This window comes from Arvicola amphibius, chromosome 8 (genome assembly GCF_903992535.2).
Source record: "Arvicola amphibius chromosome 8, mArvAmp1.2, whole genome shotgun sequence".
Lineage (NCBI taxonomy): Eukaryota > Metazoa > Chordata > Mammalia > Rodentia > Cricetidae > Arvicola > Arvicola amphibius.
The window spans coordinates 78,289,607-78,315,009 of NC_052054.1; the positions used below are offsets into that span (position 1 = coordinate 78,289,607).

Below are 25,403 nucleotides of genomic sequence, written 5' to 3' on the forward strand. Positions count from 1 at the left end.
GTGAACTGGCTCAAACGGCAGAGTACACACAAGGCCCTGGGTTTGATTCCCAGCCCAGCGGGCTACATAAGACTTGGTCAAACACAACAAAACAGAAGCCCAACACACACAATAGATCTATCACTTGAAGCCTGAGGCAGGAGACGTGAGAGCGGCTAGCCTCAGATGCTCAGTGAGACCGTGTATGAAAATAAGAAGTAAAAGGAGATTAAAGGCGTGCGCCACCACCGCCCGGCAAGAGCTAGTTCCAGGACAGGCTCCAAAGCCACGGAGAAACCCTGTCTCGAAAAACCAAAAAAAAAAAAAAAAAAAAAAAAAAGAAGTAAAAGGAGGGCTGGGGATGTGGTTCCAGGAGAGAGCACCTGCCTACCAGGCACTGCTCCCCAAAAGGCAGACAAGGAAACAGGGAGGCCAGGTGGTGCTGAGATGTGGCAACAGGAACAGAAATCCACCCCCACACTGACCTCCTTCCCGGCACTCCCGTGGTGGCGGCTGGTCCTTCTAGGTCTGCCTACCTTTCGTGGCGCTGCCGGTCATTAAGCTGCTCAGCTGGCCACAACTGAAGGCTCCACGCCCCAGGGAGGAAACCACTGAAGAGGCGTCCCTGCTCCATCGCACCCCAAACCACCAATTAATATTAACAAGGCAGAATGCTCCTGGCTGCCTAAAGACCCCCAGCGGGGTACAAATGGAACAGAAGCCCCGCCTCGTGACTCAGGAGGTTAAAGGGCTTGGGTCCTTCTGTGAGTCCAGAGAATCCGGATGGAGAGTGGCGGCAGGAAGGTCACCATCCAGCTGGTGGAGGACGGGCCCGGGGCTGGAGCCAGGGGCCCGCAGCTCTTTAAGGGCCAGAACTACGAAGCCATCCGGACAGCCTGCCTGGAATCCGGGATCCTGTTTCGTGACCCTTACTTCTCTGCTGGTCCTGATGCCCTTGGCTATGACAAGCTGGGACCCGACTCAGAGAAGGCCAAAGGGGTGGAATGGAAGAGGCCCTATGTAAAGTGGGGCTGAGCCGGGACCTGGGCCTGAGGGAGGAGGGCTGGGCCTGGATTCTTGATCCCTGAGTCGGAGGGAGGAGGCCTAGGCCTGCTTTCCTGGGTCTGAGGGAGGAGGGCTGGGCCTGGATTCCTGGGTCTGAGGGAGGAGAGCTGGGGCTGGACCCCTGGGTCTGAGGGAAGAAGGCTGGGCCTGGACCCCTGGGTCTGAGGGAGGAGGGCCTAGGTTTCTGGGTCTGAGGGAAGAGGCTGGGGCTGGACTCCTGGGTCTGAGGGAAGAAGGCTGGGCCTGGACCCCTGTGTCTGAGGGAGGAGGGCTGGGTCTGGACCCCTGTGTCTGAGGGAGGAGGGCTGGGTCTGGACCCCTGTGTCTGAGGGAAGAAGGCTGGGCCTGGACCCCTGGGTCTGAGGGAGGAGGGCCTAGATTTCTGGGTCTGAGGGAAGAGGCTGGGTCTAGACCCCTGGGTCTGAGGGAGGAGGCTGGGCCTGGACTGCTGGGTCTGAGGGAGGAGGGCCTAGGTTTCTGGGTCTGAGGGAATAGGCTGGGCCTAGACCCCTGGGTCTGAGGGAGGAGGGCCTAGGTTTCTGGGTCTGAGGGAAGAGGCTGGGGCTGGACTCCTGGGTCTGAGGGAAGAAGGCTGGGCCTGGAGCCCTGGGTCTGAGGGAGAAAGGCTGGGCCTGGACTGCTGGGTCTGAGGGAGGAGGGCCTAGGTTTCTGGGTCTGAAGAAAGAGGCTGGGCCTAGACCTTGGTTCTGAGGAAGTGGGGCTGGATGGATAACAACAGGCTCAGCCTGAGGTTGGGGGCGGGGAGAGTTCAGGAAAGCCAAGTTCCTACCCACAGGCCTTCCGAGAGTTAGAGGCCCTTATTACCTAGGATACTGGTGTCAGGAGGGGCCTGGGCCTCTGGCGTCTCAGTTGCTCCAGTCTTCCCTTTCCTGGTTTCACCAGAGTCTTCATCTTCCAGGAGTTTTGTGCTGAACCCCACTTCATCTGTGAAGACATGAGCAGGACAGATGTGTGTCAGGGAAGCCTGGGTGAGCCCTCTGACCCAGGGTCTGGACAGCTCCACACCTCCGTCTTCTCCCCTCCATCGTTCCCTGTCTTCTTGAGTTTGCTGGTCCCTTGGTCCCTCCTCATCTAATCTAAGCCTATTCCCTTCCCAGGAAACTGCTGGCTTCTAGCGGCCGCCGCCTCCCTGACACTGTACCCCAGACTCCTGTACCGCGTGGTTCCTCCTGGACAAAGCTTCCAAGATGGATACGCGGGGGTCTTCCACTTTCAGGTAGAGCTCAGTTCCTTGCTCCATGCCTCAGTTTCCCCTGGAAGATGACCTTGGTTTCACAGTTCTCCCCTGGGGGCTGGGATTCCGGAATTTGGGAAGTGGTGGGCAGAAAGGAAGACTGGACTCAGGCAGCCTGGAAGCTGAGCCCACTCCTGCCCTTTCTCTGCCCTAGCTCTGGCAGTTTGGCCGCTGGGTGGACGTGGTGGTTGACGACAGGCTTCCTGTGCGTGAGGGGAAGCTGATGTTTGTGCGCTCGGAACAGAGGAATGAATTCTGGGCCCCTCTGCTGGAAAAGGCCTATGCCAAGTAAGAATGCCAATCCCTCCGAGCTCTCACCCCAAGTCTCAGGAACAGGCCCCAAGCTATGTGGAGTACCAACATCTGGGGTCATCTGGGGTCCTCCAGACATACAACTGAGGACCCCAGATCAAGTCTCAGCAGCCAGGGCCCTAGCATCACAACACTCTCCTAGAAGAACTTTCATTATTTGGTATTTTATTGAGAAAGGACCTCACGCAGCCTCATCTGCCTAGGTACTAGCTATGCAGTCAAGGAGGCTCTAGACCTGACGTCCTTGCCTCTCCCTCAGGAGTGCTGGGGTTACAGGTTTATGCAGTGCTGCGGCTTGAACCCGGGCATCATACATGCTAGGCAGGCACACACTGTACCAACTGAACTATATCCCCAAGCTGTGGAAACTCCTCTATTTATTTACTTATAGTCAGAGTCTCATTAGGGAGCCCATACTGGCCTCAAACTCATAACTCTTCTTTGTTGGACTCTTGTGGACATGGGTTACAGGCATGCAGAACTCCTGGCTAATTTAGGAAGGGTGTGTATGTGCAGATGGAACCCATGACTTTGTTCATGCTGAGCCATACCCCTAAGCCCTCACTGGGGGATTCTAGGCAGGAGCTCTACCACTGAGCCACACCCCAGCCCCTCACTGGGGGATTCTAGGCAGGGGCTCTACCACTGAGGCATACTCTCAACCTATGAGTCTTCAAATCTTAAAGGTCTCCCCTTTTGACATTTCCCACAAACATTCTTGGAAGTCTGCTGATACCCATATTTCCTACAGATCCTGAAATCCCACACATCTATCAGGCTCTGGATTTGCTAAATCCTATTCCCTGAAGGGCCTTGAACCCCGCTCCATCTCTCCTGATCCGTGAGACATCCATAGCACATTCTCTCCCATCTCAGGCCGTGGAAGCCCTGACAAGTCCCCATAGGCCTCGCCTTCACAGCCTTCCAGAGCCTCGAAGGTTCACGAAAGGCTGACAATTCTGGCCCAGCTGGGCCCATGGCTTCCTGACACATTGATTCTAGAGATCACAGGCCTAACGCTGTTAGAGCTCCCCGCTTCATCTCTGAATATTTCAGGGGTTGAGCCAGGCTTGGTAGCCTATACCTGTAATCACAGTACTGACTACACTGAGGCAGGAGGATTACAAGTACAAGGTCAGACTGGAATGTGTAGTAATACCATGACTAACAAAAAATAAGCTGAGCATGGCAGAGAACACCTTTATTTCTAGCACTCTGACAGCAGAGGCAGGCGGGTCTCTGTGAGTGTGAGGTAAACCCGGTCTACAGAGCGAGTGCATGGCCAGTCAAGGCTGCATAATGAGATCCTGTCTCAAAAATAAGAGGGGTACTGGAGGGGGTTGGAGGGATGGTTCAGTGTTCAGGGTGGTAGCTGCTCTTGCAGGTTTGATTCCCAGTCACAACTGTCTCTAACTTCAGTACCAGGGACCTAATACCTCTCTGGACTTTGTACACATGTAGTGCACAGCCATACATGCAGGCAAAACATATAAACATTAACTAATACATAAACCAATACACATATATATATTACACACACACACACACACACATATAATTGTGATAGCTGCTAGGGACCCCTACCTTGATAGAGTCCCCCACCCATGACAGAGATCTTCCTATGTGCCTCAGACCCATCTCCACCTGCTCCAACAGGCTCCATGGCTCCTACGAGGTGATGCGAGGAGGTCACATGAATGAGGCTTTTGTGGACTTTACGGGAGGCGTGGGTGAGGTCCTCTACCTGAGACGAAACACTCCAGGTCTCTTTGCTGCCCTCCGCCATGCACTGGCCAAGGAGTCCCTTGTGGGTGCCACTGCCCTGGTGAGAGCCGAGCCCCCAAATGGACCTCCGCTAAACCATCACAGTCAGGGATGCGTTGGGAGGGGAGCAGAGTGTCTTGTCTTTCCTACCTTCTGCTGTTGACCTCCAGATCCTAGGCCTGTGCTCTACAGAGAAACTGCATCCCTCCACACTGGCCTTGAACTTGTGATCTTCTTGCCTCAGCTTTCTGTGTAGCTGGGATCATAGGCCTGTGACCCAGGGCCTGGGCTTCTCCCTCTCCTTTCTGTGTCTCTTGTCACCCTCTCTGAGCGCCTTGGCACAGCTCCTGGGCAGGAAGCATGGAGCAGGGTTGGGAGCCAGAGAGAGAACCTGACCTGTTCTGGGAGGCTAGAGAGAGAGAACTGACCAGTCCTGGGAGGAAAGAGAGAGAGAGAGAGAGAGAGGGAGGGAGGGAGGGAGGGAGGGAGGGAGGGAGGGAGGGAGAGAGAGAGAGAGAGAGAGAGAGAGAGAGAGAGAGAGAGAGAGAGAACTGGGAGGCCAGAGAGAGAAACTGACCTGTCCCCAACCCCAGCTTCCCAATCCTATCCTCCTTCAGAGTGATCGGGGCGAGATCCGCACAGATGAAGGGCTGGTAAAGGGACATGCGTATTCTGTCACAGGTACACACAAGGTGAGTCACACCCATTGCTGGGCTAGGCTAACGGGTGTCCCCATGCTACCCTCTGTGATGATGCCCCCACCCACCCTCACTGATGACATTGTCTTCAGATGTTCCTGGGCTTCACCAAGGTGCGGCTGCTGCGGCTGAGGAACCCCTGGGGCCGTGTGGAGTGGTCTGGGCCCTGGAGTGACAGGTGGGATGGGTGTAGGGTGGGTGGGGGTGATAGGTGGGATGGGCTTGGGGGGTGCTCAGCCCCACCTGCCTACATCTCACATTGGTCTCTTTTAGCTGTCCACGCTGGGACATGCTTCCCTCTGAGTGGCGAGATGCCCTGCTTGTGAAAAAGGAGGACGGTGAGTTCTGGTGAGTTCTGGTGAGTTCTCTACCTGTGGGAGGGACACTGGGACAGAAAGGACAGAAACGCATGGGTTGGACAAGTCAGGGCAGAAGCAGTAGGAACAGGACTGTTAAGGGCATTGTTTTCAGAGAGTTGGCCTAGAATTCACTACATAGACCAGCATAGCCTCAGACTCAGGCCAGTTTCTACCTCAGTCTCCCCAGTGCAGGACTTGCAGGCATGAGCCCACCATGATTAGCCCATGGAAGGAATCTAAAGGAATTTGGAAACACTGGTTTTGGGGAATTGAGAGGGACAGAATCATATTTGGGGCGTCTGAGGAGGCTTAGTGACATTTGGGGCTTTCGATATATACGTTGTATTTACTGCATCTGTGCACAAATGCGCGGAGGTGAGAGATCACCTTTCCCTCAGGTTGTCAGGCTGTAACTGGTTTCCTGTTTGTTTGTTTAACTCTTTACTCTTTGGGGGCCCACCACCTAGCTCCCAAATAAACACCGAGACTAACTCTTACTTATAAATACCCAACCTTAGCGTGGCTTGTTTCTAACCAGCTTTTCTTAAATTATCCCATCTACCTTTTGCCTCTGGGCTTTTACCTTTCTCTATTCTATGTCTTTCTTTACGTCTTTTTTAGTTGCTGGCTGTGTAGCTACCCCCGGCGTCCTCCTCTCCTTTTCTCCCCCACAAAGGGGCCTTTCTTCTGCTCAGCCCCCACTAAAGAACCCTTGCTACACACCCTCATTCATAGTTCCTCCTTACCACTTCCTGTCAGCTAGTTGCTAACTCAGCCTCCTGACTCCAGGTTAATTTTATTACTCAAATAATGTCACATGTCTTTGCACCGTTAACAAAAGCAGCAGAAACAAATGCAACACCTTTATACGGTTAAAGTAATTAGCGTGCAACCAAAGGTGAGCTGCAAGGATAGCTTTCACCGGCTCTGTCATCTTCCTGGCCCTACTTGAAGATTTTCTAAAGTTAATTTGAAGATATTTTAGAGTTTGTAAATATCCCCAGTAGTGGGGCATTTGTGACTCGGATGACTTGACAAGGCCTCAGACCTTCAGGGTTTCTGGAGAGTGGAGCTTAATTGGCAGTATTTAAGGAACTGGGAGCTTTGTGGTGGGAGACCACTTCTGGGGTCCCTCAAGTTGGACTCCGGGGTGACTGGGCATCTCCCATGGTCGGTGCTGTCCAGGATGGAGCTTGAGGACTTCCTCACGCACTTCAACACGGTCCAGATCTGTTCACTGAGCCCTGAGGTGCTGGGCCCTAGCCCTGCTGGCGGAGGCTGGCACATCCACATCTTCCAGGGCCGCTGGGTGAGAGGTTTCAACTCCGGCGGGAGCCAGCCCAGTGCTGGTGAGGCCTGCGGGCCCCTGAGAAGTAAGCTGGGGCGGGGGCTGTGGCAGGCTGGGAACTCCACCTCCTTCTTTTCTGTCAGAAACCTTCTGGACCAATCCCCAGTTCCGGCTGACGCTGCTGGAGCCCGATGAGGAAGAGGATGAAGATGATGAAGAGGGACCCTGGGGGGGTTGGGGAGCAGCAGGGGCGCGGGGCCCAGCAAGGGGAGGACGCATGCCCAAGTGTACGGTCCTCCTGTCGCTCATCCAGCGCAACCGCCGGTGTCTGAGGGCCAGGGGCCTCACTTACCTCACTGTGGGCTTCCACGTGTTCCAGGTGAGGCCAAGGTCAAGTTGAGGTCTGGAGGGGCAGAGGGTCACACGAGTGTCGTAACGGGAAGGAGGGAACTGGGGGCTCATGGAGGAGAGCTGTTGTTGAGAGAACTGGAGAGACGGATTCAGGGACATGGACAGAAAAAGGCTCGGAGTCAGAGGGCAGGAGGTGACTAAGGGGACTGGGAAGGGACTAGGATATAGGTGGAAAGGAAAGGGCTGGGGAAGCGGTCGGAGGGGACCTAGATCTGAGATTAGGATAGGGAAATATTAAAGATTGAGAAAAAAGAACGGTGTGAGGGGTGGGGGCTCAGGGGGGAGAATCTGCACATTGCGCCCCCCCCCCCACTTTTCCTCTCTGCAGATTCCCGAGGAGGTGGGTTTCAGATGCGACCCCAGACCCACCCTAGGGCTTGGTCGACCAGCGCTGGAAGACCAGGGACACGGGAGGGCCTGGCTAGACAGTCTGGGTGTGTGTGTGGAGGACCAGGGGGCTGGGTGGGGAGCTTAGGGTGGTGGTGGTCATGGAGCCCCGCCCGCAGCTGCTGGGCCTCTGGGACTCCCCGCGCAGTCGCGCGCTCTTGCCGGGATTGCTGCGAGCTGACCGCTCGGTGTTCTGCGCCCGCCGCGACGTAAGCCGCCGCTGCCGCCTGCCACCGGGCCACTACCTGGTGGTACCCAGCGCCTCCCGCGTGGGCGACGAAGCCGACTTCACACTGCGCATCTTTTCGGAACGCAGCCACACCGCAGTGTGAGCCCGTGCCCCACCTCCCCTGCCCCCCCGACCCCGACCTCGGCCCAGGGACCTCAATCTAGAATCATCCACTTAGCCCCTGGTACCAAATCCCGCTCAGGGACCGCAAAGCCCCGCCCTTGCATCCCAGCCACGCCCTCCCTGGAATCTCTGCCACCCATACTCACCCCGATAAAACCCACTGCCCTTTGATTCCACTCACTTCCTCTGCTGAGACTCCCCGCCTGAAATCCTCCTCCACCTCGTAATTTGCAGGGAGATCGACGACGTGATCAGCGCGGACCTGGACGCCCTCCAGGTGCCGGACTGTTGTGGGCGGGGACTGGACGCAGCGGGTGGAACTTTGGGAGGGGACTGAACTCTTCCCCTCCACAGGTCCCCTACAAGCCTCTGGAGCTGGAGCTGGCACAGCTGTTTTTGGAGCTGGCTGGAGAGGTGAGGAGGGGTCGGGGACTGGGGGTGTCTGACCAAATGATACAAAGCTCCCTCTCTCCCTATGTGTCAAAAAAACAAAAAACAAAACAAACTAAAAACAAACAAACAAACAAACAAAAAACCAAAGAAATGAACAAAACTCCAGAGCAGGGTGCCCTGGAACAACTCTGCATCTTGCAGACCAGGTTGGCCTCCTTCAGGTAACCCAGTGCTAGTGTTACAGACTTGGGCCTCCATGCTGGGGCTTTGGGTGACCCCCTTTACTTCCGTGATGCTTTCCTGTTTGTGTTCCTCTGGGAGTGCTCAACGATCTCCCTTGCCACCGGGCTTTTCTCCATCTGCACCTGCTTTCTCTGGAGATTCAGACCCCCCGCCAGAGTCTTTCCTAAGTGACCTCCTCTGTCATCTATCTACTGTGGGCTCCCACAGCCAGCGTATGGAGCCCTAACCATCGCTGTCGTGACCACACAGGGGCTAGACCTGCCTCCTCTAGCTGAACCCTACGAAGGTAGCCACCGCTGCCTCAGCACTATGGACATAGCACAGGGCCTGGCCCAGAGCCTTCGTTAGCTAGATGATTGAACCAGTGGCCTCACAAGTAGCTCTTTCTTGACTAGGAGGAGGAACTCGATGCACTTCAGCTGCAGACCTTAATAAGCATTGCTCTGGAGCCTGGTGAGTTTGGCCAGGGGAGGGGGTCTCTGCAACTGGAGCGGCACACCCAGAGCCTCTATGCATGATGGGAGGGGAACCAAGGCTCAGCTTGAGCTTTCTGTGGTCTCATGGTCACATGAGGGCTACGATCACTCACCCCCCTCCCCCCCCCCCCCCCCCCCGGCTTCTGAGAACCACCATGTGCAAAGACTTGGGACCCCAGCTTTATTGGCTTTGTCAGGCGTGGACTCTGCACCTGTTCCTATAAATGCCCACTGTGGGAGTTAGTCCACATAGCTCTTGTGATGTTTCTCCATATGCAAGAGGTGTGGGATTTCTTTTTTGTAGCTAGGGCCAATGCCGGGACTTCTGGAGAGATTGGGCTTCGGACCTGTGAGCAGCTTGTGAAATGTTTTGGGGTACGTGAGACGGTGTACGGGGAGGAGGGACAGGGATGCTGGGGTTCTCCCTTGCCTCTCATGGGACATTAATTGTAACCAGATGTCCTCATCTGCAGCACGGGCGAAGGTTGGCCCTACACCACTTCCAGGAACTCTGGAGCCATCTCCTGGTATGGCAGGTAAGGTGACATAGGGACCAGCTCCCTCCTAGAGCAGAGGTTCCCAGCTTTCCTCACACTGGGACCCTTTAATGAAGTTCCTTGTGGCTGTGGCGACCCAAACCACGTTGCTGTTTCATGATTGTGATGTCGCTGCTGCTATGAACTGTAAATATCTGATACGTAGGATGTCTGCTATGCCTGTAGAAGAGGGTTGACACCCAAAGGGGTCTCGATGCACCAGCTGAGAACCTCTGCTCTAGACACTAATGTCCTGCGGGCCACCAATGGAGCACTGGACCGCCCATGCCAACTTGGGAGTGAAAAAGATATAATGCGGGGCTGGAGAGATGGCTCAGTGGTTAAGAGCACTGGCTGTTCTTCCACAGGTTCTGAGTTCAGTTCCCAGCAACCACATGGTGGCTCACAACCATCTGTGATGAGATCTGGTGCCCTCTTCTGGTGTGCGGGCATACATGGAGGCAGACTACTGTATAAATAAATAATATAAAAAAAAGAAAAAGATATAATGCTCTTGTCACCCCACTGTGGCCCTCTGAGAGCAGGAACTAGACTGATCTGTTCCTAACTCAGCTCCTCCTTTGCCCTCTGACTATAGACCTGTTCCCTCCAAGAAGCCTTTAGCCTTTGCTTAGCTACCAATGGGAACTCCTTTAAGCGAGGGAGGAGTAGCTGCAGGATCCTGTGGGACCATAGCCCCCAGCTATAAAGCCCTCCCCTAAGCCTTTGTGGGTAGAAAGATTTGAACTTGTTCCCAAGGGCCTGCCTGGGAGCTTGTTCTCTTGTCAGATATACATGTGAACAGTGGTCCCCAGCCAGGAGCCAGGGGAGCCGGGGCCTCAGAGGCCCTCTCTTGGCTACTTCACAGTGCAGTATCAATGCTCAGGGATATGAGTGGAATTCCTTCCCATCTATCTGCCTCTCCACCCTCCAGGCCATATTTGACAAGTTCGATGAAGATGCCTCCGGGACAATGAACTCCTATGAGCTAAGGCTGGCACTGAATGCTGCAGGTACAGATGGGGACCTGGGATGCTTGTAAGGACAGCTCCTACTCCTCCTCTCAGAACACCTCAGCCTGTGGCCATCCCAGACTGGGGATGTTCCCAAGGCCCAGCACTAACTTCCCTCTGCTTCTGTGACATGGCTAATGTGTAGGGTGGAATGCAAAGACAGTCATTCTCCAAACATCCCAAAGCACCTGCATTACAGCAGAGGAAGTCCCACCCAGGACCCGAAGCCACGGGGAGATGTATGTTAGGGGACTTCAGTGGGATTGCTGAAAGCTTCTCGAAGATGGCTGGGTCCATGCTTCTAACTGTGACCACCAAGTACAAGGAGCCAGGGAGATTTAGGGGTGGAACAATTGCCCAGTGGAAGAGACAGATTCCAAGTACGAGATCTGGAGAAAGTGGCCAAGAGTCCAGGAACAATTAAGACGTTATCCGGAAGCATCAGAGTAGAAAGCTGGGGCCAGGGTGTTGAACCCAAAGAAGCAGGACACAGGATAGACAGGGAGGACGGGCATTCACTGGATCACCTACCCATCCATCTGCCCCCTTCTCTGTGTCCTGTGCTAAACCCCAAGTGAGTGGCACAAGCCAAAGGTTGTTCCAGACAGAAGGAACCTGATGTCTTTTTAGGAATATTCAGCAATTCTAACAGGTTGGCCAAGGGCTCTCATGTCCTTCTACCCCATCTAGCCAGGTTTTCCTTCAGCCCGGCCTGGACCAGCATATGCTAATATGAATGGGTACAAGAACATCAAAGGGAGTGACCTGCTTCAAGCAACCTAGCTCTGGGCAAGGTGTTTGTGTGTGGGGTGGGACCTGGAGTTTGTTGAGTGAGGACACAAAGATACAGTGCAGACTTGTGCAGTTACCGTTGGGACTGTAAGCGGTACATAGAAGCTGGGAGGAACAAGTCCTCAGGCCTTGGGCTTCTTGAAACCTGTGATTCTACAGCAGAGGTGACAAGGCCCATGACTATACTTTAGGCATGGCTTCAGAAGAGAAGTACACAGCAGGGTTCTCCAATGTTCCCAGCAGGGAGACAGTCAACCTCTGAAGGAACAACCACAAAGCTAGCCGCAACTGTTGGTACCTTGAGAGGCAGAGGCAAGATGGCAAGTTGTAGGTCAAGTAACTTAATGTCTCATAAAATACACAAAGGGCTGTGGGGTGGATGCAGTTCAGCAGGAGAGCCCTTGCCTAGAATCCCCCACTGAAGGGCTGGGGTGTGGCTCAGTGGTAGAGCCCCTGCCTAGAATCCCCCAGTGAGGGTCTGAGACACAGTGCAGTGGATAGCACTTGCTTAACATGTGCAAAGGCCCAGGTTCTCTAACATTCCAAAACAGCAACATAAAGCCCAGACTGCATTTGCAGAGTGCTCACCTCGCATCTAAGTTAAACCCAGGCTTTAAATCTCACACTTGGAAGGTGGAGGTAGGAGAACCAGTTGATGACCATCCTTGGCTACTTAAAAGGAGTTGGAGGCCATGCCTTGCTTAAACATAACACAAAATAGAACACAGGGCCAGGAATATGGCTTTGGTAAAATACTTACATATTAAAGTATAAGGGTCAGAGTTCAGATCTCCAGTGCCCATGTGAATGTCAGGGGACACTGTAGCCCACCTAAATGCCCAGCACTTGAGAGGAGACAAGTGACCTCCCCAGAGGAAACTTGCTAGCTAAAAGAAACTGGCTTGATTCAGGATTTCAGTGAGACTGTGTCACACAGTGGAGTATGACTGAGGAAGACACCAAGTCGGCCTTTAGTTTGCACAGGCACACACACTACATACACCTACCTTCTCCCCCCCCCCCCCCCCCCGCGCCCAGTTCAAACAAAAAGCAGCATAACCAACACAGCCTCCTCCTAGGCTTCCACCTGAACAACCAGCTGACGCAGTCCCTCACTAGCCGCTACCGGGACAGCCGGCTCAGAGTGGATTTTGAACGCTTTGTGTCCTGTGCAGCCCGGCTCACCTGCATCTTCCGTGAGTGCTGCTTCTGGCTGGGTGGGGTATGCTGGGGTGTACTGTACCCCAGGACTAGTGCTGGGTACTTACCCTGCCTCTCAAACACAGGCCATTGCAGCCAACACCTGGATGGTGGTGAGGGGGTCGTCTGCCTGACTCACAAACAGGTGAGCTAGCAAGAGGGACAGGGTGGTTCCAGCACCATCTTGAGGACTCTGCTTCAAGGTTCTCTCTCTCTTTTCTATTCAGTGGTCGGAGGTGGCTACCTTCTCCTAGGCCAGAAGCTGAGGGAGGCCACCCTCCTCCAGGCCTGAGCTGCCCTGCTTGGCACCAGTGGTGGAAGCTGAACCTGGACATGCACCCCCCTGGGGCTAGTCCCAACCCACCCCTGCACAGGTGGTGGCGCTGCTGTCTTTCTTCTGGTGATGTCCTCTCAAGCACTGGAATCACGGCCTGAGCTTCCACAAACAGAACCGCCTTCTTTCCTTTTGAAGCCTGCGCATATGCTAGTCCCTGTTTAGAAAGGCCCACGTCCACACATGGGTACATGTGGTGGGCCCTGCAAGCTCCCTAGGGTGTGAAAGCAATGGAGAGAAAAGATGGCACTAGACTCCTTCTTAAAAATATTACATGTTTTATTCTCCCATCCCCAGAGGGTGGTTTATCCAGAAACCAAGAAAATAAAAATCAATCAGAATAAACTCAAAGGGGTGAAACCCATCCACTACCAGGCAGGCAGGCCAGCAGCCCACCTCCACCTCAGGAGGTCCCCACAGACCCCTGCCCACCGCAAACAAGGGGAAAATCAGGAGGGGGCTGGGGAGGGCATTGAATCAACTATGTCTTCATTACGAGAGTGAGAGAGGTGGCAGAGATATGCGGCTAGATGGATATATATTTATATAATAAATCCGTAAGTTAATAAAGTAAATAGTAATTCTCTGGAAGTTTTTAATTTTTATAGTTTTTTTTTTTATAGGTTTTTAGGTTTTTTCCTTTTTTTTTTTTTTTTAAAGATTTTTTTGTTTGTTCCATTCTTTGTGTTTTTGTTGGTTTTGGTCCTTAAAAATCTGAGACCCAGAGCCCAGATGGGCTGGGGGCTGACTGCCCCACCGGCACTCCTGGGGCAGAGGGATGATGGCAGGTCCTCTGCTCCTGGTAATCACAAAGGGGCAAGGGAGGGGGGAGAAAGGAGCCACTGACATCTGGTCCAGGGGAGCGGGTGCCCTCTGCTGGACTTTGCAGGGCAGGTGGTTCCTGGACAAGGCACATGGGGCTTTGGCCTGGATGTGAGGGGAGGCCTTGGAGGGGCCTCAGGGGCAAAGGAGGGACCTGGGCTGGAAAGGTGTCTCTGGGACACAGAGGGTGCCCGAGGGCCCAGTGTCCCCTCCATACAGGTTAAAACCCGACAACTCATCACACATATATTTAGCAGACCAGCAGTGCTGATCTCGAGGCCTCCCTCGCCCCTCCCTGCCTGCCCCTAGAAGGACCACAAAGAGCTCTTTGCATAGATACAGAGTCAGGACTGGGCAGGGCTCCTCAGCCCCTCCTGGAGGCCGAGGGAGTCCAGTCGGGGCAGCTGAGGGCCTTACAGGTCGCTCTCCCCGTAGAGGGCCGTGGAGAAGGACTTGTAGTCGAGGGCGCCAGGAGCAGCATCAGGCCCCTGGTAGGGTGCCATGCGGGCGATGCAGTACTCTGCCTGGTCGGGGGGCAGCTCTCTCCGCAGCTCCTCAGCGGTGATGAAGTTCTGGAGGCACAGGACAGGACTCTGAAGCACCCACTTCACCCACATGACCTAGTGCCCAGAGTCGGCTGAGGTTCTCATCGCTCGCCCCAGTGCTTCTGTAGGCCCTGCTCACCTTGTCTCCTGCCAGGACCTTGAAGGAGGCGATGACTTGATCGGCTGTGTCTGTGTCTGTGGTCTCTCTGGACATGAAGTCAATGAAGGCTTGGAAGGTCACGAGGCCACTATGGTTGGGGTCGACCACACTCATGATACGGTTGAACTCAGCATCACCCTGTGGAGAGGGGGTAGGGAGGGTACGCATGACTTAATGAGGCTGCTTACAAATTCAGTTTGGAAGAATTCAAGAACAGAAAGGTCATGCCATCAGCCAGTTGGCCACGCCTGGCTAGATAGTACCAGGCCTTGGGAGTTTGCCCCTTGGTCTCCTCCCCCCATGTTTCGGGAAGACGGGTTTGGGTCCACTGTCCCAGCTCTGGAGGGTGGGGAAAGAGAATGAGAAACAGAAGAGAAGGGGATAGAGTTGGAAGATTGTTCCCTGGATATTTGTAGGAAGAGCGGGGTTGGGGGTCACTGGAAGGACCCCAGCCCCTCAAGTGCAGCAGAGCAGAGGAGGAGGCAGGCAAGGCCGTGTTGCACTAGAGGGTGGAGGAGTGTCCCCAGGAAGATATGGAAGCTCAGGAGGCAGTGAAGGGGCTGGGGGAGGAGCAGAGGCAGGGGAGGCAGAGGCTGCGTACCAGGCTGTATCCTGTGGAGATAAGCAGAGCCCTGAAGTCATCTGAGTCCATGCTGCCTGTCTGCTTCTGCTCCCAGGACGCAGGCATAGCAGAGGCCAGGCCCAGAGTAGGCCCCATGTGCACAGCGGACAGAGCACAGTGGAGGAGCAGGGAGGCATGAGAGACCAGGTAAGGGGGAAAGTGACCAGAGAGACATGAGAGCCAGGGAGACAGCACATAATGGCAGGGGGAATGGTGAGAGGGAGAGAAGAGAGAGAGAAGAGAGCAGTTAATGCCACAGTCTGCTGGGGCCCCAGGGTGTGCGTACCTGCCGGTCATTCTCCACGTCGTAGCCCAGGCTGATGAGGCAGGCCTTGAATTCCTCAGGCCCCAGTGCCCCGCCATGGTCCTGCCGGGGGCCATCGAAGGCAGGCGTACAGGGGCAGTGCAGAGACCAGGCCACAGAAGTGGGAGAGGGGCCAGGCCACATGCAGTGGGCAGGGGAGGAGGACACATGGGGAAGGGAAACACACAGTTAGAGGTGATGTAGACGAGGTGGTGGCCAGGGATGGGCGAGGCAGTTAGAGGGTCCCATGGCCTCAGTGGGGCTAGAGTGGGTATCATGGAGGACCAAGTCCAGGGCTCAAAGATAAGAGAACCTTTTCCTGACTTTAGGAGAGAGGGATAGGTGGCTGCACACTGGTACCCACAGAAGCTGAGCAGCTGTGGTACTGGGTCAAAAGGTCATCAGGATATGAATTTTAAAAACACTGCATGGCGGACCAGAGTCCTATCTGCCTGGAGGGCAGGGTTCCTGCCCACCCTGTGGACAGTGGTCAATGGAATGGATGGATGGACGCAGAGATGAAGAGGGTAGGACAGGACAAAACAACGGGAAAAAAGGCCATACTGTGCCAGCACGGGGGGTGGGGGGACAGCCTACCTTGTCAAAGTGGTTGAAGGATGCCCGGAACTCTTGCATCTGCTCCTGGCTGATGCCCTTGGCGTCTCGGGTAAGGATCTGGTTTTCCACCTCGTTGATGGTGCGGGCAATGGTGGTGAGCAGCTGCTCCCAGCCCACACGGATATGCTGAGGGAGGAACAAGTTAGGGTTGGGGGAGAAGAGCCTCTATACCATATCTATGGGCAAGGGTCCTGGTATCTCCTGGCAGCCCCTGCCAATCATGGGCCTCACCTACACCTATGTATGTGGCAGGGGCACAAATGCCAAGATGCTTGTATCATACACAACTCTTTAGAGCTATGTTGGCCACTGTTTAATAATGGACCCTCCGAGGGGGTGGAATCCCATGGTGGCTTGTGGCACCATGTGCTGGCACACTGGATGTGGAACTGGACTCTCAGGTCCAAGCACAACAATGCCCCTCATACTAGGGGGCTGTCTAACAAGGGCCAGGGCTTTTTGCTCAAGTAGGTGGGAATATGACCCCTCCAGACAAAAGGCAGTCTGACTCGGGTAATTCTAGATCTCTTTCTCTTTTTAAACTTTTGGTGTTCTGAGACAGGGTCTCCCTCCACATGTGCTCCAGGCTGGCTAGAATTACTCCCACTCCTCCTGCTTCTGCCCTGAAGACAGAATTTGGGCCATTGTCCAGCTTTTCAGTAACCTTTCCACAGTTTTTAAAAGGTGTAGTGTGTGTGGGCGCACCTCCATGGTGTAGTTGGTGTGCTTGTTGTCGAAGATGAGGGCCTCCTGGATGAGCTGGTGCTGCTGCTCCAGCAGGTCCAGGTTGGGCTTGTAGTCCACAATGCTGCGCTCGTATTGCTTCAGGTGATTAAGCTGGTCTTCCAGAGTTCCATTCATCTCGATGGAGATGCGCCCAATCTCCTGCAGGGAGGAGATCCAGGTGACACCAGCCCAGGCTGCTGCCCCGCAGCCCCGTCTGGAAGGCCTGCTGTTCCCTGCAGCTTTCATGCCACTCTCTGGTGCCGGCAGGAAGCCTGCATTACACAGCTAATCTGTGAGGCCCTGCACTGTGACAGGCTGACAGCATCCACCTTTTGAGTGCACACAACTTCACCCTACATAAAGCTCCTCTGCTCCTTAAAAACGAGTAAAATAATATATATATATGGAAGACAGGCATTTGGCATCAGGACTTGGCTGCTGGCTGAGCCCCGTGCCCATGGCTCCCCATCACTGTACTCTGAAACTAGTACCCTGGAGCCACCAACATGACCATCAGGGTCTGCTGGGATGCAAGGAAGGTGCACTGAACTGCTACTGGCCGCCCTACAAACCCTCCATGCCTGTCAGGAGGCTCCTTGAGTACCATATTCCTCACAGCTACACTGCAGCCCTCACAGAGTGGTAAGCAAAAGCACCCAAGTGGAAGGCAGGCCAGCTCCAGGCTCAGATCAGGCCAATCTTTAGCCAGGCTTTCTTTTCCATCTGCTGACCAGTAAGAGCTGAAATCAGGTCTGCTAGTCATGAAATAAATCTGCAGCCCAGGACACAGGGACCACACCCAGCTCTCTCAGTTGACAGGTAGCCTGCCTGGGCTCACCTCCATCTTGGTCTGGATCCAGGGCCCCACCACATTGGCTTGGCTGGCAAACTGTCGGCGCAGGCGCTCATTGGACTGCTGTTTGCTCTGCTCTTCCAGGAGCGCATGGTCCCGCTTTGGCACCAGCTGCTGCACCTGTGGGGGATATGCAGCAGCTGAGGTCAGGTGGTAGCTCCCCCACCTGGCCAGTCCAGCCCTTGCGTGCCCAGAGGGCCCCGGCCCACCTTCTCCCACTTGGAGTTGATGATCTGGGGGGTGACGGTGGTGTAGGGGTTACTGCCCGACAGTTTGATGTGGTTGCTCTCGGCGATCCTTTGGGCCTCCTTGTGGATAGCCAGTATGGCCTCACGCTCCCTGTCTGCATCTGGCAAGGTGGACTTGAACTGGTCATGGGCTGAGATCAGGCCCTAGAGGACAGATGGGAGTAAGGAGTGCAGCCTGCCCTCCTGAAGCTTTGGGGTAGGGGTGTCCCCTAGAGGGCGGGGTAGGGCACCTCAATCTCCTCAATGGTGTGGACGATGAACATGTCCTGCAGGTCCTCCATGGCGCTCTCCATCCAGTTGTTGAAGGGAGCAGCCCGCTTGGCATACTCCAGGTGCAGCTGATCAATGGTCTCCAGCTGCTTCTCTGTTTTCTACAGTGTGCAAAGAGGGACGGACAGGGAAGGGAAGCAGGGTCAGTCAGACCTACAGACACCCAACATCCCCAAAGGGCACCAGGCTCCCTGGTGACACAGCCCTCCTCACCTCCAAGGCTTCCCTACGACTGTGGGTCAGGGAGCCCAGGGCGTCCCACTGGTCGCAGATCTTCTGGCACCGTGTATTGACATTGTGGGAGTCATAGTAGTCCAGCTCACTGTGAAACACACAGACTGTGATGAGCCCAGCAGGTGGGCAGGACTGCACACACACCACCCCATGTATCAGGTGACAGCAGCGAAGAACACCCTATTCTGGACTAGACAGGGTTTCTCGGTAGCTTTGGAGCCTGTCCAGGCACTCGCTCCTTAGACGAGGCTGGCCTTGAACTCAGAGATCCGCCTGCTTCTGCCTTCTGAGTGCTGGGATTAAAGGCTTGCGCCACCATCACCTGGCTCCTTCCCCTACATACATTCTGAGTACTGGTATTAAAAGTGTGTACCACTATACCCAGTTTAACTGTGTAAGTCAGGGGACAACCTTCCAGATTTGTTGCCTCCCTCCTACCTTGGGGTTTCTGCTGCTGGGCTGCATACTTCAGGCTAGCTGGCCTGAGAGCTTCTGGGAAGTCAGGAGGCCAGGGTTACACAGCATCCAGCTTTTAGTAGATTCAGGGGATTAAACCGAGGCTGTGAGGCTAATGTAGCACTGGCTCTCTTCAGCTTAGTTTTTGAGACAAGGTCTCTTACTGAACCCAGAGCTCATGGGACCCTCGTCTCATCATGCAGATTTTTCTATGTGCTCTGGGATACAAATGTGTCCGCATGCTTGTTTGACAAATTCTCTCCTCTCCTCCCCCCCCCCCCACCCCGAGGGTACTTCCCCTAGAGCCATGTCTAAAATACTGTTTCTGGGACCTAATATTTGAAGAACAGGCTAACCTGGCCTTCCACGTCTGTTTAGGGGCACCCCACTTGTCACTCATATGAAAGTGCCTCCATTGCTTCCCTTAGTTTGGACAAGTAGGTATCTGGAGGCTAACACCATGGTACCAAACAAAGTTATGGGTCCCAAGTACCATAGTTCAGCCTCTGGTATGCAAATGAGCACCCTGTAGCCCACAGTGGTAGGAAAGAGGAACCAGCCCTGCTCCTATGGCCCCAATGGCACAGGTGGGAAGGCCCTGCAGTTTGTACAAGTCTGGGGTGACTAATGGGTGGGGGTGTCTGCAGAAAAAGCAGCTCCAACAAGGAGCTTATTTTGGAGCAGACGGCTATTTTAGGAGCTCCTCCAGAACCTGTGGATTTTCCATGAAGTAATGGGCTAGGCTCCCACTCCCCGGGCCCACTGCAATGGTAGAATAAGGGCCCCATTCACTGGCTCCTGAGGCGCAGTGTACTGTATGCACAAATTTATTTGACTGGGGTGGGGGAGGGGGGCACAGCAGCCATTTGGAAACCCTTACAGTGAGTGTATTCTGAGCAGGCAGAACAACAGGCTCACTGTACAGTGCTCCCCACGTGGAGGGGGGGCCTGGAGAGCTACACCACGAGGCAGGCAGGGGAGAGAGGGACAAGCAACCAGAGTCCATCCCTCTGCTGGAGAATCTAAATGTACGGCTCTCCCGGCATGTGTGAGGATAGAGCTCTACGCTTACGGTGCACAGACGCATACATACTTGAGCTCCTGGGCAATGGCAGCGATCTGCTCCACGCGGTCCTGGTGTGCAGCAAGGTCACTCTCGAAGGCCTCGTGCTTGCGGATCAGAGCTTTGATATCTGACAAGGTGGCTGTCTCATAGTCCCGGTGCTTCAGCATGGCCTCCTTCCCTGCAGGTGTGGCAGAGGGGCATCTGAACAACAGCCTGTCAGCCACAGAGCTATCCAAGACGAGAGGTGCAGCAATATGGACCACATCTATTCTAGAGAATGGAGCTTAGAAACTCTTGGAACCTTCTTCCTTGCTCCTCAGGGATTTCTAAGCCCAGCTATGCTCCATGAGGTTCTGTGCAGGCTTAGGGGATTCCTGGTGGCATGGGTCTGGGACAGACATGTCAGTGTTAGCTCCCATGCTCTCAACAGCATCTCTTACCGGTGGGAGACACAGAGGGTAGGACAGTTGAAAAGTTACAGATACCCATTTGTGGAGGACGGAGACTGGGAGAAGCCCTTGGGCTTGCAGCCAGGCCCAGCGGGATCAGGAAAGGGGTAGGAAGAATCTGGGCCTAGGAGCTGTGCCTGTGCCAGCTCTTTGGAGGCTGCTCTCCTGGGTGGTGGTCCTATCCCAATCTTGTTGCCACACCCACTTTCCCGGCACAGTGGGTGGGGCTGTTCAGACTCTTTGAAGGGAGAAACACTGTTATTAGTCCTGGAGCCAGGCTAATTACATGCCCAGAGCAAAAGCCCAAGCAGCCGTGCTAGTAAGTTAAGGGAGTATCGAGGACTGGGGGAAAAGCTAGCCAGGACAGCAGTCAGGACTGCACTTCTTCCTCAAGGAGCCCTGCTTCCAAGAGCCTCTGAGCCCACCCCCAGATCTGCTCCCAGATACCTGACAAGCAGCTGACAGTCTTGGTCAATCTTTCATTTGTAAAACAGTGCCAGTGCCAGCACCTATGTGGCCTTGAGCCATCCTGAATTTTAGTTAGGTGATGGTTAAGAATAGAAAGCAGAGTCAGTGCCACCCCTGTCTCAGCCACACCCAGGCTCATCTGCCTAGCAACTGCCAGGCGCCCCAGGCCAGGGCTGGCACCAACAGGCAAGAGGTGGGCCTGGAAAACTGACTCCACAGGCCTGCCACCCCTGCCCCAGGCTGGACGGCTTAACCACAAGGCAAGCTTGCAATTCCCTTCTCCAAACTGCTTTCTCGCAAGGGTGGGAACCAGAAATAGCAGCTGAGAAAAACTCAGGCCTCAGCTGTTTCATCAGTGAACTGGCAAGTGTGTCTTGCAGGGCAACCATGAGATGTACGTGAGACTCATTTGTGTTTGGTTTTATTCCCAGGCGGTCACGTCCTCCTGCAAAGCATCCATGTGAGCCCTGCCACTATTGAGCCCCTTCCCCCAGGGCAGGCTGCTGTAACTAGGACCCAGAAGTGGAGAGGGCTATAGATCAGCTGTCCTCAGGATTTTACAATGATTCAGAATACAGGCTGAGCTCAGAAGAGTGGGCACATTTGCCTGGGGACTCAGGGATGGTGGGAGGGATGGGTGGGTGTGTGAAGATGTCAACAGAGATTGGGCCTATCTGCAGCTAGGGCTCATTCCTAAATTCCTCCAGTGCAAGCCTACTCCCAACTATTCCCAGAGGAGTCTCAGGAGTTACCATGTCCACAGCCTCATGAAACTAGCTGCCCACGCCTCTGGCAATCCCGAGCTGGGTATACCAGCTCATTTGGTGAGAACCATGGGATAATCTAGAAAATGAGCTGGCAAGACATTTCAGAAAATGACAGCAGATGTGTGGGGCTATGTGTGGGGCACAGGTGTTATGGCATTCCTTACATACTTAGGGGCCTCACAAGAGAAGTGTAAGCATATATGCGCCTGATCTTCTCAGGGCAGGACTTACCCACTTGGGAAACGACAGTGCACAGGGCCAAGCACAGCTAAGTGACTCATATCCACAAGCGTATGTGGGGTATTTTGTTTGGATTCTCAAGACAGGATCTTATAACACTGTAGTCTAGAATACTCTGGAGCCCTCTATATAGCCCAGTGTGACCTTGACCTTCTGCCTCAGTTTCCCAAGTACAGAGATTACAAGCATGAGTTGCCACATCTGGCTGGACATGTATGTGTGTTGAATGAGTTGAATAAATTAATGAGGGCCCCTGTTCCCTCCAATGTGGCATCATACATAGCCAGGGAAGGTGCCATCACACCTCCTTGAAGGGGCACCACGTGTGAGGCAGGAGGCATGGACCTAGCTCACGGCGTCTTCTGTATCTTACACTCTCTCCTTGGCAGAGAAGGGAAAGCTGGGCTGCTCTGGATAACAGCAGGGCTGAGTTCATGTGAGAGCAGGAGCAGGAGGAATGCAGTTTATGTGGGCTATGAAGTTGCCCAGTGTCTCTAGGGAGGGGTCTCGGAATCTGGCTACAATTGGGGCTATATGCCCACCCAGGTGAGGAGGCTCCCTGTAAAGCCTTGATGGGACAGATGGAAAACCACACAGAGCAGCCAAAAAGGGCAAATCAGAAGAGCAGCAGTGGTGGGCAGTGGGGGCGAGGAAAGGGAGGTTTCTTCTGGAGCGATTTTCATGTTTTAGCATCAAGATTGAACCCAGGGCCACCATTGAGTGACAGCTGCCTGTGAGTGTGGCGCGGTGTGCCCTTTCTTCTCAACATTCATTTTCTGAGGCCTTTAGGTCTCCTGGGCATCTGGAATCTCAGTGATGGAGTGGGTCTCGACCAGAGGCCAAGGACGTGATGGAATTCTACATCCTGAGCCAGAAGCCAGGCAGCTGCAGGCCTGCTGGGAAGCAGGCTTTGGGACAGGGTGGTGACAGTCAGGGAATGCCAGCTTCAGATCTGCCTGTAGAGCCAGAAGGCGGCTGGAGAGATAAGACTTATACATTTGGGCCAAGGTGGTGGGCTGGGAACAGTTCTCGGAAGAGACAGGACATGTGCACAGGCGCAGGGAAGAGTCTTGGCTGTGTTCTGGATAATCCAGGAATGGGCTCACCTATAAGCTATCTTAGGTCAGAGCAAAGAGGCATAACGGAGTGCCTTGCTGCTTAACCCAAAAACCATAACCAAAACCTGCTTAACCATAAACCCAAAGTAGCATTTCTGCAGTCCGGAGAGGACCTTAGCAGACCCCACATGGCAGGGACTATGTGTGCATGCACACCTGAGAGTGGAGAAAAGAGCGAGGGAACATGGGGCATGTACCATCAGTCCAGGCCTCATGGATGGAGGCCTTTTGCCGGAACTTTTCTGCCAGGTGGTCAAGTCGCTCCAGCCTGCGGATCTCATTCAGCAGCCATTCTTCATAGCCTTTTTCAGCCTGCTCCAGGTGCTGCCAGCCATTATTGATGTCCTGGGGGGCAGGAGACAGAGAGCAGGGCTCTCACAAGGTGTTGGTGGGGAGGCCTACCTAAACCTTATCCTCAGTTCTGTCTACATGGGTCAGCATGTACTAATGCTGTGTGTGTGAGAGAGAAAGAGAGAGAGAAAGAGGGGGAGAGGGGGGGGAAGAAGGGGAGGGAGGGAGAGAGGGAGAGAGGGAGAGAGAGAGAGAGAGAGAGAGAGAGAGAGAGAGAGAGAGAGAGAGACTCACAGAAGCCAGGAGATGGCTTTGAATCTCCAGGGGCAGGAATTATAGGTGGCTGTGAGCTGCCTCATGGATGTTGGAACTGAACTCATACACTCCGCAAATGCCTAACTACTGACCATCTCTCTAGAAACATAAAAATTGATTCTTCTGGTCTACCTGAATGATGCTCACAAATCAATGCATGGATTCTGCCAAGGAGACTACAAAAGGTGTCTTGCTGTCTCTCCTTTTATGAAGGATCTCAAGACACTTGTTAGCTGTGGTGTCCAGATTCAAATGTCCTCACAAACTATGGTGTGGCTAGGGGTAGTAGTGCTGAGAATTCTGCGTGTAACTAAGGAGAAACAGTGGAAAACGTGAAGCACCCCTCACCATCCCTGCCTAAAGGCTGATTTAAGATGATGCCAGCCAAGCATTGTGATGCCCTGGGCCCTGAGGGGGAGGGGTAAACTTACCGAGACCATCCTGCCCTCAGAGGGCATGAAGGCGGGCCGGTTGCTGAGACGGAGTTTCGTCTGCAGTGTGTTGAAGTTGATCTCTAGCTGGCACTTCTCCTGCACCTTGGGGGGCTTGTGAACACGCCGATAGTCTCGGAAGTCCTCCAGCTTCTGCTGCATCTCCTGGATGGTCTTCTGGGGGACACGGTCCTCCAGCCAGGGGATGGTGCGCCGGATCCACTCCAGAAGCTGTGGGCCCGTAGGAGACACGGTGGCCATTGCAGAGTGCTCAGTGCTGGTGTGGCCTCCCTCGGCCTACAGGGTCCTCAGGGCTAACTTACTACCTCTGCCGGGACCCTTCAGCACAGATGCTACTGGAGCACTGGGCTGACCCTACTTCCAGTTCATGCCTCTGCTCCCAGTCTTTCTTGCCCAGATTGAAGTGGGTAGTTCCAATCTACTGTCCCTTCCCAGAAGACCCCCTTCCATTCACTGACATAGGACTTGTGACTGCTGGCCTCACTGACCACAGCTGTATTGAGACTCTTGGTCTGCTTGGGTTTAGGGACGGTAGCTGACACAATAGTAAGGGCCTACAGTGTGTTTGCCTCAGTTAGGTGGCCAGTGCATACACAAGGCCTGTCACCAAAAAATAGAAAACCGAAAGAACAACAAACAAACAAACAAACCAAACATATTCTTATGACCTACTCTGATCTTAGACAGGGTGAGGAAGAATACCAACAAGCCAACAAACTGGGCCATCAAAAATAATCCAGAACAGAGAAGTCAGTTATTACCAGCACAGATAAGCACAGACTGGCTTCTCAGTGGCAAAGACAAAGCCAAGAACAGAGGCACTGGGCTGGTGAATGGCACCCAAGAACGTGACTTCCACCTTGTCTTGGGAATGACAGTGGCCCGTTTTTGTTTTTTCTTTTTTTTTTCTTTTTGCCTTTTGTTCTATCAGCCCCGACTGAAGCCAGGGCCTTGTGCGTGTTAAACAAGAGCCCGACAACCAACCACATCCTAGCCCTAGCCCCGCCAGTATCAAATCCTCAACTGGACGTAGCTAGCCACTTTGGGTTGTTGACTGCTGAACATCCTTCAAGTTTTCCCAGTCCTTGCAACCTTAAAGCCTGAGACGAGGATGTGCTTGGAGCACAAGTGCTTGCCTAGCATACATGAGGACCCATGTTTGACATCCGGCACCTCACACCAGTAACCCTGAAGTCCTCAGGTCTAGGAATCATGTTCCTATGAATAGACATGCTCTTTGGAAACAGAAACTGAACATCTCGATGGGAACCCAAGCTCTGGACTCAAACATGGTGACTGCCAAACCAAAAGACCTGCACTCCGTATTTTCTAGGTCTCACTGTTACATCTGCTTCACAGCAAAATGTTTGTTATTCCAGTATATGAGAGGTTGGGGGCAGGAGGATCAGAAGTTCAAGGCCAGACTGGACTACATAAAACTACATTTACTCCTCCTGCCTTCCTGTACACCCCAGCCCCCAGCCAAATTCTAAACCTTCATTTTTTTATTTGATGTGTATGG

General features: G+C 54.0%; 2 protein-coding genes across 2 annotated transcripts in view; one reads left to right on the forward strand and one right to left on the reverse strand.

The window, feature by feature from the left end:
• Positions 1-762: 762 nt before the first annotated feature.
• Capn12 (calpain 12) lies at positions 763-13,188 on the forward strand. The gene is made up of 21 exons (XM_038338784.1): positions 763-999; positions 1,964-2,033; positions 2,163-2,281; positions 2,454-2,587; positions 4,268-4,436; positions 4,993-5,067; positions 5,166-5,251; positions 5,347-5,421; positions 6,618-6,781; positions 6,864-7,099; positions 7,460-7,471; positions 7,638-7,846; positions 8,105-8,147; positions 8,225-8,284; positions 8,902-8,959; positions 9,287-9,357; positions 9,456-9,518; positions 10,453-10,531; positions 12,403-12,519; positions 12,610-12,668; positions 12,751-13,188. Exons 1-21 carry the CDS (start codon positions 763-765, stop codon positions 12,775-12,777), a joined length of 2,163 nt encoding a protein of 720 aa, XP_038194712.1. The 3' UTR covers positions 12,778-13,188.
• Positions 13,116-25,403, reverse strand: part of Actn4 (actinin alpha 4) — a 65,261-nt gene continuing 52,973 nt past the window's right edge. Inside the window, exons 10-21 of the mRNA XM_038338783.2 lie at positions 23,861-24,091; positions 23,021-23,168; positions 19,809-19,959; positions 18,239-18,347; positions 17,986-18,126; positions 17,717-17,899; positions 17,493-17,627; positions 16,634-16,813; positions 15,908-16,054; positions 15,293-15,373; positions 14,364-14,522; positions 13,116-14,251 (exon numbers count right to left, since the gene is read on the reverse strand). Of these exons, the coding sequence (XP_038194711.1) occupies positions 14,093-14,251; positions 14,364-14,522; positions 15,293-15,373; positions 15,908-16,054; positions 16,634-16,813; positions 17,493-17,627; positions 17,717-17,899; positions 17,986-18,126; positions 18,239-18,347; positions 19,809-19,959; positions 23,021-23,168; positions 23,861-24,091 (1,824 nt within the window). The 3' untranslated portion in view covers positions 13,116-14,092. The remainder of the gene's footprint in view (positions 14,252-14,363; positions 14,523-15,292; positions 15,374-15,907; positions 16,055-16,633; positions 16,814-17,492; positions 17,628-17,716; positions 17,900-17,985; positions 18,127-18,238; positions 18,348-19,808; positions 19,960-23,020; positions 23,169-23,860; positions 24,092-25,403) is intronic.

What these genes read in the sequence shown, in the direction of transcription:
- Capn12 (XM_038338784.1), top strand. Translation starts at nt 763, where the DNA reads ATGGAGAGTGGCGGCAGGAAGGTCACCATCCAGCTGGTGGAGGACGGG. An exon ending in CGGACCTGGACGCCCTCCAG is followed by an intron (nt 8,148 to 8,224) that starts GTGCCGGACTGT and finishes TCCCCTCCACAG; the next exon opens with GTCCCCTACAAGCCTCTGGA. An exon ending in CCGGCTCACCTGCATCTTCC is followed by an intron (nt 12,520 to 12,609) that starts GTGAGTGCTGCT and finishes TCTCAAACACAG; the next exon opens with GCCATTGCAGCCAACACCTG.